Source organism: Schistocerca gregaria, chromosome 2 (assembly GCF_023897955.1).
Source record: "Schistocerca gregaria isolate iqSchGreg1 chromosome 2, iqSchGreg1.2, whole genome shotgun sequence".
In the NCBI taxonomy this organism is placed as follows: domain Eukaryota; kingdom Metazoa; phylum Arthropoda; class Insecta; order Orthoptera; family Acrididae; genus Schistocerca; species Schistocerca gregaria.
The window spans coordinates 148080834-148097309 of NC_064921.1; the positions used below are offsets into that span (position 1 = coordinate 148080834).

The 16476-nt window shown below is 38.2% G+C and overlaps 1 protein-coding gene across 1 annotated transcript in view; it reads right to left on the reverse strand.

Annotated features, from left to right (window-relative positions):
* The window catches only part of LOC126336566 (uncharacterized), a 283854-nt gene that overhangs the window by 49757 nt on the left and 217621 nt on the right, over positions 1 to 16476 (reverse strand). The window contains exon 21 of the mRNA XM_050000416.1: positions 14047 to 14242. Coding sequence (XP_049856373.1) covers positions 14047 to 14242 — 196 coding nt within the window. The remainder of the gene's footprint in view (positions 1 to 14046; positions 14243 to 16476) is intronic.

Sequence of the window (16476 nt, forward strand, 5' to 3'; positions counted from 1 at the left end):
TTCAACTGCTCTTCCAAGTCCTTTGCCGTCTCTGACAGAATTACAATGTCATCGGCGAACCTCAAAGTTTTTACTTCGTCTCCATGAATTTTAATACCTACTCCAAATTTTTCTTTTGTTTCCTTTACTGCTTGCTCAATATGCAGATTGAATAACATCGGGGAGAGGCTACAACCCTGTCTCACTCCTTTCCCAACCACTGCTTCCCTTTCATGCCCCTCGACTCTTATTACTGCCATCTGGTTTCTGTACAAATTATAAATAGCCTTTCGCTCCCTGTATTTTACCCCTGCCACCTTTAGAATTTGAAAAAGAGTATTCCAGTCAACATTGTCAAAAGCTTTCTCTAAGTCTACAAATGCTAGAAACGTAGGTTTGCCTTTTCTTAATCTTTCTTCTAAGATAAGTCGTAAGGTCAGTATTGCCTCACGTGTTCCAACATTTCGACGGAATCCAAACTGATCCTCCCCGAGGTCTGCATCTACCAGTTTTTCCATTCGTCTGTAAAGAATTCGCGTTAGTATTTTGCAGCCGTGGCTTATTAAACTGATAGTTCGGTAATTTTCTCATCTGTCAGCACCTGCTTTCTTTGGGATTGGAATTATTATATTCTTCTTGAAGTCTGAGGGTATTTCGCCTGTCTCATACATCTTGCTCACCAGCTGGTAGAGTTTTGTCATGACTGGCTCTCCCAAGGCCGTCAGTAGTTCTAATGGAATGTTGTCTACTCCGGGGGCCTTGTTTCGACTCAGGTCTTTCAGTGCTCCGTCAAACTCTTCACGCAGTATCCTATCTCCCATTTCCTCTTCATCTACATCCTCTTCTATTTCCATAATATTGTCCTCAAGTACATCGCCCTTGTATAAACCTTCTATATACTCCTTCCACCTTTCTGCCTTCCCTTCTTTGCTTAGAACTGGGCTGCCATCTGAGCTCTTGAGTTGTTAGTAATTTTAATTCTTAGGTATTTAGTTGGAGCGACATTCTTTAGATTTTTATCAAGTATTGTGTTACTGAAATTTAACGGATTTCAGTTACAGTCTGTGTCAGGTACGACGGCGGTTCTGTGCATAGAGGGAGATGGGAAAGTGTGGAGGGGATGAGGTTTGCTCAACCATGGTGGCTAAGAGCAGACAAGCAAAGTCCTCATTACCAAATTACGTTACTGCGGACAGCAAAACGGTTCATTTGTGTACCGTACAGCACATTATACACTCAAATTTACACAGCAGGTTTTTTATATGAAAATGTCAAAAAGCTGACATACTTTTTCTACTTTCATTCACTAATTTGTTACAGCGTCACAGAATTTGGCAACTTTTCGTAGAGGAAGAAAGTGTTACGCAGCAATGTGCAGTAAGGATAATACATGTTGTCCACTCTTGAACCTCTTCATGGCAGCTTATTAAAAAGTTGTTCTCAACAATCAATTGCAAATCAAAAACAGTAACATTCATTGTTACAATAAGACGAAGAGAAATTCTTTACATTAGTCATCAATGATCCATAATTGGACACAGAAATGAGCGAGGTATTGACCCATGAAAATCTTTGACAACTTAATCACTGCAGTGAAGAATCTAATGGATAAAAACATTAACTACAAACACCAATTGAAATCATTATATTTGCTTGACAACTCCTCCTCCTCCTCCTCCACAGAATCTTTTAAAAATGTTTAATTTTATAATGTGTGTATGTGTGTGTGTTTAAATGTAAATCACTGTACAAAATGAATTACTCATAACTAAGACTTAATACGAACGACTACAGTGTAAATAGTCATTCTGGAAACATCCCCCAATATGTGGCTAAGCCATGTCTCTGCAATATCCTTTCTTCCAGGAGTGCTTCTGTGAAGTTTGGAAGGTAAGAAACAAGATACTGGCAGAAGTAAAGCTGTGAGGATGGGGCGTGAGTCATGCTTGGGTAGCTCAGTTGGTAAAGCACTTGCCCGCGAAAGGCAAAGGCCCCGAGTTTGAATCTCGGTCCGGTCCGGCACACAGTTTTAATCTGCCATGAAATTTCAGTCAGTATGTTGTCATATTTTTCCATGACAAAGACTAACACAATCCACATTACAGTGAGAGAACACACTCTTTACCAATGGAACATGCAAATGACATGTAAGCGTCCCTTTTATTTTAAGACATTCTCCAATTCATGCCTTGAAAATGACAGGTTGCTACTTGTTGAAATATCGAATTTTTTGACAAATTTATCCTACTGGATTCTCTTGAGTGCTGGGAAAAGTTTAACTTTCACAACTAACAAACTAAATAACTAGCTGCTTCTACTTGGCCAATATATCTAAAATTACAGTTATGCCACTCATAAAAAGTGAATGTCTGCATACTTCTTAGGATACAAATTCCAGGACAGGACATTTTAATACACTAAATATGCAATTGATGTTACTTAAAAAATGCTTGTGTGTTTTTAAAAACAAGAACTACTATTATTTTACTTTATTTCAGATTCTACATCATAATACCATCGTTACTATTATCTGAGTCTGTGTCCAAACCAGCTGACTGCAAATTTATGTTGGTGGGTTCAGGGCTTCTATTCCTTTTCACCTCCATATAAAAGTCCCCTTCCTGAAGCTTTTTTGTGTACCGCACACAGGCTGCCCATGCTAAATGGGAAATGTCTATGCTTCATGCACAAGCCATTTGGTGTCTGCTGTCTTGAATGGTTTGTTCCTTTCTGCCATACAGCTTTTAACCTGTGCCCAAATTAATTCAGTTGGATCATAATGGCAGTGGTTTGGTGGTAAATGCAAAACTGTGTGACCACATTCATGTCCAAGTAAGTCAAGTTCTTATATTTTCTAACATGACTCGTTTAAATAAATGAGCTGTAGGAATTCTGCACAAGTCTGTGCACAATACCATTATTTGCAAACCAGAGCTTTCCTGGTGTTTGTACTTAGTGTTTTCTCTGTCACAGCAATGTCCTTTACAATGACTCGCTTAAGAGCAAGTTATGGCAAGAACTGTTCAGTGAACCACTTCTTGAAACTGACAATGTTCATTTCTGAATAGTAGTCACTGCTGCTTTTCTTTCACCTAAATGAAAGTTTACTCTCAGGAACAAAACCCTAAGAGCCAGCATGCAGAATAATTACTCAAGAACTTTTCCTATTAGAACTTCAAAATTGCCAGTGTCATCATTAATTTTACAGCAGCTTTCCTTGGAGTGACTGATTCACCCACATTCCATGCAGGTAATAAAGTACTGAACCACCCTTTTCTCTTATTTTGTGCAGCATTCTCCGGAATGTGGCTCATGCTGCAGCTACATCCCTTTGTTCCATTAAAAACTTTCTTCCATTGACGGAGCACTACCTTTGAAGCCAATTTTCTCTTGAATAATTTTAACAAATTTTTGTGAAGTCAGAGATTCACCATTCATATTCATTTCCAAGAATGAGCACCTTAATACGTACTTGACAAAACCATCCATTTGTGTTAAAAGTGTCTTGTAATAACAATGCTTTCCACATGACACAAAACCAACTTCTCCTGATGTTTCTACAGCTCTCTCATTTTCAATCACAATTCGCAGCTAGCCATTTGGAAAGAGAACGAATCTTATTGGCTGCCAGTGGTAAATGGAGGGAGATGTGCAAAATAGCTGAATATTGAGCCATTTTCCTATGTGAGACACATTTTATTACTTTTGTGGATGACCTCATATTTTTCCTTACTCAGAGAGAATTGCTATGTTTCGCACCATACAGATATTGTGTCTAAATCATTTTGCAATTGGTTTTGATTTTCTGATGAGTTTAGTAAAGGGTAAATGATAGCGTCATCTGTAAACAATCTAAAAGGGCTAAATCATTATATAGGTTAGGAACAGCAGAGGCTCTGTTAACACTTCCCTGTGGAATACCAAACATCAAGTATGTTTTACTCAATTTCCCATCAGTTACTATGTACTGTGATTTTTATGACAGGAAATTATGAATCTGGTCACACAACTGAAGTGATACTCTATAGGCACATAATTTGATTAGAAGTCTCCTGTGAGGAAGATAGTGTAACGCCTTCTGGAAATCTAGATGTATGAAATCAATTTCAGATCACCTGCCCACAGCACTCATTACTATGTGCAAATAAAGAGTTAGCTGCGTTTCACAACAACGATATTTCCTGAATCCGCACTTAGTATTTGGCCACAAATCTTTTATATGTGAGGTAATTCATAATATTTTAAAACAGCATGTGTTCCATAATCTTCTGCAAACTGACATCAGCGCTATGGTTCTGTAATTATCATATTACTCGGTATTTTCTGTCTTGAGCATTAGTGTGACCTGTGCAACTTTCCATTCTTTTGGTATGGATCTTTTGTTGAGCAAACAGTTTCATACCAGTGCCGAGTACATGGCTACTGTATCAGCATACTCTGAAAGGAACCTAATTGGTATGCTATCTGGACCAAAATACTTTCCTTTATTAAGTGGCTTTGCTATACCAAGCTACTCCTAAGTTATTCATGCTGGCAGCTGTTCTTGATTCCAATCCTGGAATAATTACCTTGTCGTCTTTGGTGAAGTTATTTCAGAAAAATATATTAAATAACTCCACTTTAATGGTGCTGTCATTGATAATGTTACTTGCTGCTGCTGCTACTTTATGGCACAGAAAAGCTGAGGTCATACGCACCCACATCATAACTTAAAATAGTCATTTACCAAATGAAGTTGAATTCGATAGCACTCAGAGCCTGATGGACTACAGTGGAGGGGAAGCTAGAAATGATCAGTTCCCCTTTGAGGAGGTTGCTCAAATAGTTGAAAATTAAATTTCCTTGGCCATACTACTACTACTACTACTACTACTACTACTACTACTAATAATAATAATAATAATAATAATAATAATAATAATAATAATAATCCCCGTGGAGGCCCGGGAAAAGAATAGGCCTCCGGTATGTTCTGCCAGTTGTAAAAGGCGACGAAAAGAACAAACCACTAATAGGGCTAACCCCCCTTTTAGTGTGATTAGTTGGTTCAGGACACAACTAAAGAAGCCTCGGTCAAGCGCCGTCATGGTCGGGGACGACGCTTGAACCCTATGCCCGCCCACAATGGTAACGACACTGCTAGCCAACTGGAAAATGATTTAAATCCAAATAGATGTGTTTTGCAGGGTATGCTTCCTGCAACCACCCTAAAAGGAAAACAAAGACAGAGGATGAGATGGTCAGATGAAGTTAATCGACACCTCATGTTCCGTTATTACCAAGCAACAAACCTAGGAACCAACACAACTGGATACAGATCACAAGTATACACGACATTTATTACCAGATACCCAGAATTAAAATTTGTAACAGAACGACGACTAGCTGATCAGATCCGTGTAATAATCAAAAATAACAGGATACCCCAGTCAGAATTAGAAAACATCAAACAACAAGTACAACAAATACTGGAACAAAATAATGTGCAATCAGAAGAAGAAGAAAATACAGTAATGGACTCACACATCCCAGAGCAAACAAACAAAGAACAACACAAGCAGAGGAAAACGAAATCTTAAGACTGCCACCAGAACAAGTACAAATAGAACACGAAGTGACACACATGTTAGATATAGAAGAAAAATTTCAGCTGACATATATAAAATACAAAGACACAAATACAGACATTAGACCATTCTTGCATAGACCACCAAATAACCCACCAGTCGAAAACAACAATAAAAACTATCAACACAATCATACACAACAAAATAAATGAAAACACAACTATGGAAGAGTTACAACTACTAGTTTATATAGGAGCACTCACTACACTAAATATACACACTAGGCAGAGATCAGAACCAACCAACACACAGAAGAAACCCACAAAACCAGCATGGCAACACAGGCTACAGATCAGAATAGAAAAACTGAGAAAAGACATTGGACAGCTAACACAATTTATAAGACATCAAATGTCAGAAAAAAAAAGAAAAAAAAAACGAAAAAGGTTAGGTAAAATCTCACAACAAGAAGCGATAGAGCAATTAGATGAAAAGAAGCAGAAATTACAAGCATTGGCCAAACGACTTAGAAGATACAAAAAAAAGTGAAAATAGAAGGAAACAAAACCAAACATTCAACACAAACCAAAAGAAATTTTACCAGACAATAGATAGCACACACATTAAAATAGACAATCCACCAAACATAACAGACATGGAACACTTCTGGAGCAACATATGGTCAAACCCGGTACAACATAACAGGCATGCACGGTGGACAGAAGCCGAAACGGACACATAAAAGAGGTTATCACAAATGCCTGAAGTGATAATTTTGCAACATGAAGTCACCAAAGCAATTAATTCTACTCACAATTGAAAAGCCCCTGGAAAAGATAAAATAGCAAATTTCTGGCTAAAGAAGTTCACCTCAACACATTCACATCTAACTAAATTATTTAACAGTTACACATTCCCTGATACACTTACACATGGAATAACTAATATGAAACCTAAAGATCAAGCAGACACAGCAAACCCAGCAAAATACTGCCCCATAACATGCCTACCAACAATGTACAAAATATTAACTTCAGTCATTACACAGAAATTAATGACACATACAACACAGAACAAAATTATAAATGAAGAACAAAATGGCTGTTGCAAAGGAGCACGTGGATGTAAAGAGCAACTGATAATAGATGCAGAGGTAACATATAAGGCTAAAACTAAACGAAGGTCACTACACTACGCATACATTGATTACCGAAAAGCTTTTGATAGTGTACCCCATTCAAGGTTACTACAAATATTGGAAATATACAAAGTAGATCCTATAAATAAAATAGAAAGAAACTTCCACATGGGAAAAATATATTAAAACAAAGATTCCAAGACTTACCAAGCGGGAAAGCGCCGGCAGACAGGCGCATGAGCAAAACACACACACACACACACACAGAATTACTAGCTTTCGCAACCGATGGTTGCTTCTTCAGGAAGGAGAGGGAAAGACGAAAGGATGTGGGTTTTAAGGTAGAGGGTAAGGGGTCATTCCAATCCCGGGAGCGGAAAGACTTCCCTTAGGGGGAAAAAAAGGACAGGTATACACTCGCGCGCGCGCGCGCGCCCACACACACACACACACACACACACACACACACACACACACATCCATCCGCACATACACAAGCAGACATATTTAAAGGCAAAGAGTAAGGGCCCTTACTCTTTGCCTTTAAATATGTCTACTTGTGTCTGTGTATGTGCGGATGGATATATATATATATGTGTGTGTGTGTGTGTGTGTGTGTGTGTGTGTGCGTGCGTGTATACCTGTCCTTTTTTTCCCCTAAGGGAAGTCTTTCCGCTCCCGGGATTGGAATGACCCCTTACCCTCTCCCTTAAAACCCACATCCTTTCGTCTTTCCCTCTCCTTCCTGAAGAAGCAACCATCGGTTGCGAAAGCTAGTAATTCTGTGCGTGTGTTTGTGTGTTTTGCTCATGTTCCTGTCTGCCGGCGCTTTCCCGCTTGGTAAGTCTTGGAATCAAAGTAGATCCTAAATTGATACAGTTCCTAAACATAGTAATGAAAAATTGGAAAACCACACTTAATATCCAAACAAATTGAAATAATATCACATCACAGCCAATACAGATTAAGCGTGGAATAGACAAAGGAGACTCATTAAGTCCTTTCTGGTTCTGCCTTGCTCTGAACCCACTATCCAACATGCTAAATAATACAAATTATGGATACAATATTACTGGAACATACCCACACAAAATCACACATTTGGTATACATGGATGATCTAAAACTACTGGCAGCAACAAATCAACAACTCAACCAATTACTAAAGATAACAGAAGTATTCAGCAATGATATAAATATGGCTTTTGGAACAGACAAATGTAAGAAAAATAGCATAGTCAAGGGAAAACACACTAAACAAGAAGATTACATATTGGATAACCACAGCGACTGCATAGAAGCGATGGAAAAAAGAGATGCCTATAAATATCTAGGATACAGACAAAAAAATAGGAATAGATCATACAAATATTAAAGAAGAACTAAAAGAAAAATATAGACAAAGACTAACAAAAATACTGAAAACAGAATTGACAGCAAGAAACAAAACAAAAGCTATAAATACTTATGCTATACCAATATTGACCTACTCATTTGGAGTAGTGAAATGGAGTAACACAGACCTAGAAGCATTCAATACACTTACACGATCACAATGCCACTATGGAATACATCACATACATTCAGCAACAGAAAGATTCACATTAAGCAGAAAGGAAGGAGGAAGGGGATTTATCTACATAAAAAACCTACATTATGGACAGGTAGACAATTTAAGAAAATTCTTTCTAGAATGAGCAGAAACTAGCAAAATACACAAAGCAATCACTCATATAAATACATCGGCTACACCACTGCAATTTCATAACCACCTCTACAACCCTTTAGATAACATAACATCAACAGATACGAAGAAAGTAAATTGGAAAAAGAAAACACTACATGGCAAGCACCCGTATCATCTAACACAGCCACACATTAATCAAGACGCATCCAACACATGCCTAAGAAAAGGCAATATATACAGTGAGACGGAAGGATTCATGATGGCAATACAGGATCAAATAGTAAACACCAGATATTACAGCAAGCATATTATTAAAGATCCCAATACCACAACAGATAAATGCAGACTTTGCAAACAACAAATAGAAACAGTAGATCACATCACAAGCGGATGTACAATACTAGCAAATTCAGAATACCCCACAAGACATGACAGTGTAGCAAAAATAATACATCAACAGCTTGCCTTACAACATAAACTTATAAAACAACACGTTCCCACATACAAATATGCACCGCAAAATGTACTGGAGAATGATGAATACAAATTATACTGGAACAGAACCATTATAACAGATAAAACAACACCACACAACAAACCTGACATCATACTCGCTAATAAAAAGAAGAAATTAACACAACTAATCGAAATATCCATACCCAATACAACAAATATACAAAAGAAAACAAGAGAAAAAATTGAAAAATACATCCAACTGGCCGAGGAAGTCAAGGATATGTGGCATCAGGATAAAGTTGACATTATACCAATTATACTATCAACTACAGGAGTCATCCACACAATATCCACCAGTACATCAATGCAATACAGCTACATCCAAACTTATATATACAACTACAGAAATCCGTAATTATTGATACATGTTCAATTACCCGAAAGTTCCTAAATGCAATATAACATATACCGTACAGTTAAAAGCAAGTCACGCTTGATCAAGGTCCACGTCACTTTCTACTTTTGACCAGACATGACGTCTGAGATAAGAAAGAAATAATAATAAGCGATCTATAGTTTTCACCATATGGTAAACATACACTGAAATGTAAATGGTTTCAAAATCGCCACCAAGTCAGAAAATGGTGCACTATCAATAGTTGGTTGCAGTACGCACAGCGTAGTGCGGGATCTTCACTTAACAAATGACGGTGATTGAAAAGACAGTGCCCAATGCGCAGCCTATCTTAAAGCATCTCCTCACGACGAGGTGGACAAGGGGAAGACATCCAAGCTGTTGTGAGGTGCTTAATTTCTCACAGTTGGTTCACATGTAGATTTGTGTATTACAGGAGATCAGTACAAACTTTCATTCATTTATTCGGTATGAACCTCTCAATTGCCGCCAATACTATCTCTTTCAATTTAAGCCTCTTCTAGCCTGTGTTAAGTAGTTGGGAAGAAGTGGAGAATTGCTCTTAGGAAGGTAATCAAGTGAATTTTTACATGCTTTCTTAAACTCAAATATTCTGTGTTTAGTTTTGGTGGATTTGGATGTTGTGATCAGTTTCACTAGAACGATCTGGAGGTCAGCCACCAAACAAACACACTGCCACCAACTGTATTTAATTTAGCCTTTCTGATCACCATTAGGTCACCCATAAAAATTTTGGCTGAATGTTTGGTACCTCTAAAAATTTGAGCTTCAGAGCTTTTTATAAGCACTTCAAACTCTGGTTCTTTCCCAACACAGCAACGACAATTTACAACTACAATATTGATTGTTGTTATGTCAAGCCTCTGTGCCCTTTGAGACTGAAGTCCTTTCTGTACTTTCCCCAAGACGCACTAACCTAAATATATGCCCAGTCTATTCCATATAGCCCCCTGCTACCTGCGTATCCGCTTCTGTGTGTAGTGAACCCCTGAACTACTAAGCGGAACCCGAAACCTCACCACCTTACTGTGCAAGTCAAGAAATCTGCAGCCTACACGGTCGCAGAACTGACTGAGCTTCTGATTAAGACCCTTCACTCAGCCCTGCACCAAGGGTCCGCAATCAGTCTTGTCAATGATGTTACAGATGGCAAAGTCTGTCTTCATCTAGCAAACGAGACTAGCAGTCATTACCACTTCAATTAGCTGCTTGAAACCAGAGAGAATCTTCCAATCCAGAGTGACACACACCATTCGTAAAAACATGAACCACCTTACGCAAATGGGCTATACCCTGTTCTCTTCATGGCATCTGGAAGCACTTGTTCCACATCTGGAATGACTCCACCTGGTACGCACACAAAGTGCGCACTGGATTTCTTCCCCTCTTTGGCAGCCATATCCCTAAGGTGCCCATTACATGCCTAGTATTGGAGTTCCCAACTATCAGTAACCCCACCTTCTGTAAATGTCCAGATCTTGCAGGCTTCCTCTGAAACAGGGCAAATGACTGCACCTGACCTAGGATTTTTGTCAGCCACTGATAGGACCTGAAACCTGTTTGTCAGCTGAACTGGTGACACCTTTCGATCAATTACCCAGAAGGTTTTTCACTACCTGCCACACCTTGAAACAACCTCCAACTTGAGCACCAGTGAGGGGTCATCCTCAATGTTGGTAGTAACCAGGTTGGTCACAGTACTGGATCGAAATGGAACACAATGGACGTATGGGATGTAACCTGTATCCCAACATCTGACATCCAACAGTGTCAGCCACTGGCAACAGCCTCGAGCTGCGTGATCCAAACCAGCACCACCTGGAGCTGTGAGCAAAGGGTCACCTACTCAGCCCACATCTGAATGTTGCAATCACAGTCCCTATCCATATTAAAGACAGTGGAACTACAGACTAGACAGTTATTGATGCGTGAAACAGTTGGTACAAACAAGCTGCCGCTGCAGAGACAAGAACTGTCATCCAACTAATGAGTTCTTCAATTGCAACTGGCTATTCACATGAATACAAATGCCTGTCGCGATACAAAGGGCAGAAATATACACTACACAGTTATCAAAACACAGAAACGTGGCTACTGGGCAAAGAAATACACAACAAATACAATAATTTAGACTAAATTCACACAGTAAATAAAAAAAAGATATGCTTCTTGTTTTTAGAAGCTTGTCATAACTCTCAAACTAAACACTGTGCTCTCCTGTGGTGCTACCAAGGTGGTAGCTGCCCACCTATATTCTGTCTGTAAACTCAAGAGCAGTGCTTTTGATGGGGAAAGTGGCCTTTCCCGGAAGAACGCTGCCATCGGCCTACAGGGACACCAAAAATGTGTTGCCTGTTACCTGTCTAGCAGTGTAGATCGGCATGCAGTGATATGCATCGTTTCTGTTCGTGGGATCTTAGTTGCCAGTGTCAGACAAATTTGTATACTTACTAATATACTTCGATATCCAGAAGTGATAGATAATCGTCTAACATTGCAAGAAAATGTGCAGAATACGAGGAAGAGGAAGTATTTGCAGAGTAACGAGCGTTCGATCGTCTCTAATGTTATTACAGCGTGTATTAAAGAGGCGCCCAAAAAGAACTGTTGGCTAATATTACCAGTCCCAATCAAAGGGCTGCAATTTATACAAACATCAGCCTCGTCCAATGCATAAGGAATGAACGCAAAAATAAGCTGCATGGTTTAGTGGAATCGCCACGAAGAAAAGCTAATAACCTTGGGAGAAAACCGACCGTTATAAACAGTTTCAAAATCACGTAAAACCTTTGATGCTTATGGAACACTAAATCTCTATCTCTGTCACTATTCAACTGATTCTAAGACATATTGCTTTAAATATGTGCGCAATAGCTATTCTAAACACGGCTGAAATTTTCTTCGAAACATGTACAGCGATTCTGGGCTTCTAAGCAAAAAGCTTGACACACGAGGTGCGTTCACATATTAATTTTTATTTTTTGGTAAGAGCTTTATTTGTAAAATCTATAGCAATGTTATCCTCTTCAAAATGTTTCCCATTACATACTATACACTTGTGGCAGTGCTTTTTCCAATTCCCGAAATTTTTTAGCAACTGTTTCTTCGGGATAGTTTATAGGTTCCTTAACTGTGCATTTTTAATCTCATCCATGCTTGTAAAACAGCTGTCCGTTAAGGCCTGCTTTGAAATGTTTATACCACTTGTATGGCCTTGGTTCACTTGTAACAGATTCACCAAAAGCAATATTTACCATTTCTAAAAATTTCATATACTTTATTACATTCCTATAACAATATTAAATACACATTCTCTAATATGTTTTTATACAAAACAAATAATCCTTGATGCTACCAAAACACATGTAACAGAGGAAATACCCAATATGCATAACATTGTACACATACTTTTGAGACATGTTTACAAAGACAGTGACAAAGAAGTAGTGCAAATCGGGCTAATACAACACACGAAGTTATAAATTTAGGCTTACTTTTTAAACATTCTTCGTGTTAAAGAAAACTTCTACCTTTTAGTAGAAACACAAAGTAAGAACAAGCCTTAAATTCTACAGATTGATTGCATTATATGGGATTCGTTTTACGAATATCAATAGAGGAACATACAATACATGAACAGGCATTCGGTCTTATGTTTGTAGTATAATCCTGACTTCCATTCTTATCTTAATATTATTGACTGTATAATGTTATGTTTCAGAAGAGGCTATCGTTTTTTTGTATTCCTTATGGTCTTAATGCATTTGTCTAAAAATGAATGCAGCCGAGACGTATCTGTACACAGCGTCACCACAGATTTAAAGCCCGCGCCGCAGCAGGGCCGGTACTACGTTGGGAAATGGCCTGTAGAAGCGCCTTGTGATGTAGCTGGGTTGGTAGAATGGGGACTCTCTCGCGCTCTGTTCAGTTTACCGACAGACTATAGTAAGAGTTAAATGTGGTGCTTTAATACCTGTACATACTGTTGTTGCTAGTAATTTAAATTAGTCATGGGGCAAATATGTTTAGTCAGGGCACAAATTAGTGCAATATACTTGTAGAATAAAATAAATTTAAGAGTATGTTAATTACATGCCCAATTATAATCTGTAACAATTTTTATCAGTACTAACAGAAATGGGTGTAGTGTTTAAATGAGCAAACTCCACCCAGCAAAATGGCTCTGAGCACTATGGGACTTAACTGCTGTGGTCATCAGTCCCCTAGAATTTAGAACTACTTAAACCTAACTAACCTAAGGACATCACACGCATCCATGCCCGAGGCAGGATTCGAACCTGCGACTGTAATGCTCGCGCGGTTCCAGATTGTAGTGCCTAGAACCGCTCGGCCACTCCGGCCGGCTCCATCCAGCACATAGACTGCCTTGAGGAGAGGAGCTAAGCAAAGAAAACACACCATGCCCTCCTCGCATAACACAGCCACTACGTCTTTGCTTAGTGATTTGTACTGAACATCTGTACTCAATCTGGTTAGTGAGCTTTCTTGCAGGGGAAGTGCTAGGAAGCACCTGTGACTTAAGACGCTTACTTCATCATCCATTCCACAACAAGTGGGCAGAGTGTGGCACAGTATAATGAATCCTGGTATTATAGTGCTGTTGCATACAGTACCTTTTAATAGCCAAAGCTAGCAACTGGCGGTGTAGGAGCACACAAAATGTTAAGTCATATGACTCCCGCCAACCCAGAACTAGGAGAGCTAAGGGCTTAAGAAAAAAATTACAGATTATAAAGACAAATGTTACATTTTCATTAACATACCTGAGCAAGCTTTCTTCATCAATATTCTTGTAAGCCTGAGTATCGCTTTGCATAAAATTATCAGTAACAGTACTGTCCAACAGTTCAGCTTCTATCATACTGTGAGGCATGAGAAGTTCTTTTAATTGTTCCTTTCGCAAACTTATACTATTAATTCTGAAAAGTTTTGCTAAGTCTTCAATTGCACCATTGATATCTGAAAGGAAAAATTTCTTTTTTAGTGTTCAACATTCCAAAAAGTAAGGAAAATTTAAAATTAGCAGCAATATGAAAAGTTTTTCAGTTTTCTGGATCAGAGGGCCCTACAATTTCCAGTAAAATATGGGGAAAATTTACTATCACAATTTTTCAATCAGTTTTTTTCTTGCACATCTGTGATGCAATATGGGAAGAAGTATGCAAGATACAATAATTAAGCAGAAAACACACACACATCCTTTTAATGTCCCATTAACACCAAGGTGATCACAGGTGGAGCAAATGAACTGATAGGACAATCGTTAGTAAAGAAATCAACACACTTCCTTTCACATGAGCCAATCCAGCATTAAGGGAAACCACAACAAAACCATATGTGGAAGGCTAATCAGAGATTTTAATCCCACTTCTTCCAAATCAGAGTCCAATGCCACCGAGAACCTAAATTTGTTCTCCATATTCATAAATTATCATTATGTTGCTATCAGGGCAATTCTGTAAAGACTCATGTTACATATGAAGGTGCCATTTTCTTCAAACCAAATTATATATCGTTTACAACACTCCCCTTTTAGGGATAAATACTTCTGCAGAAATTTAGGACACATTTTAATCCCTCCAAAATATGCCATTGTCTTGATGATGACTTTCTGTGCAGAAATTTTTAACTGTGACACAGTTCTACAAGTTTGAGAACAATAAAAAAATAAGCGAGCAGGACTGGGCAAATACAGATGGTGCCGCAGAAATTTGTTATACAATTCATGGTGTTCTATGGTAATAAACTCCACATGAACCTGTTGACACATCATTGTGGGTGAAGCAGTACTTGTTTCTCCACCAAATGAAGACATGTAGAAGAAGAAGAAGAAGAAGAAGAAGAAGAAGAAAAGAAGAAGAACATAGGTTGTCACCCTCTGCATCCCAAAAACTGACCCCGTAACTTTTCCGCCCAATGGGACAATATTTGCTTTCTTTCTACGACTATGTATGGCAGTAAATTCATTGGAAGCTTGGTTTCCAAAGTATAATGATTAACCCACATGTCACGGACAGTAAAAATGTCTCACTTAAATTGCGCTAAATGTAGCTTTGAAACTGAAGTCACACCTGCTTGTTGTCCATAGTTAACACTCATATCTATTGTGTGGACAGTTTTCTCACAGACAACTTATGCAAAATCTTTATCTTCCAACAGCATTGGACTGTCATGGCAGTGTTAGCATGTACCTAAGGTGTAGTTGACTGCGATAGCAGTTCTGTGACATAAGCTTGTCATTCATTTAGCTTTGGTAAAATATGATGTCCATTTGATTGAAGTGACTAGTGCTACAAAAATATTTCCTGCTTCATGACACTGACACTTTACCAATCAGCTAACCGGGTGATGCGATGCAAAGTAATTACAGTGTAATAAAGATTTATTATGTTAATACATATGTTGAAAATTGTATTATTTGTATCTGTATCTACATAATTGTGATGTTCTTTGTTATCTGGTGATTCTCAGAGTGGTATAAGCACGGCGTGGGCGGTGTTTGCATCAAGAAATCCAGAGATTGTTTATTTGGCCACTATAGCCATGTGCACAACAGCCATCTGTACACAGAGGAATCCGCTAAAATCAACTGCAAAACTCTGAAACTCGCTACAAATGACTTTAATAATATAAAGAAATAATAGATTTATGTCAAGTTTTATGTAGTATGAAATGATTCAGTCTGTAATATGGTTCATACGATGACAGTATGGCCTATATGTGAAGTAATAAATTCAAGATCATTTGGTGAATTTGTGTGTTCAGAATTCTGATGACTGAATAAAAGAATTACTTCTTATTCAGTGCTAATATGGTCTTTGATTTTTTTTAAGCTTTTGAGGGGAAGAAAGGCATGCTTGTTAGAAAAATATCTTTCTCCAAAGTTAACTTTTAATTTAATTTACTGTGATTTAAAATGATAAAAGTATGAAATATTATTGCACATTCATCTTAGGTTGGAAGTTCTCAGAGGTTGCAAGATTATTATACAAATTTTGTGACATTTTATTTGAGGCACAGCACTAAGAGTGGTGGGAAGTTACATTCTATTACATTGATGATTAAGAAGGATGGATATTTTGTGATAATTGGAACTGAAGAGCTCTGAGGATAATTAATAATAATTGAAGACTTATTCCAACATGGTGTTAGCAACCTGCAGTGCCGTCAATCGAGGGGAGTTTTATCATGTC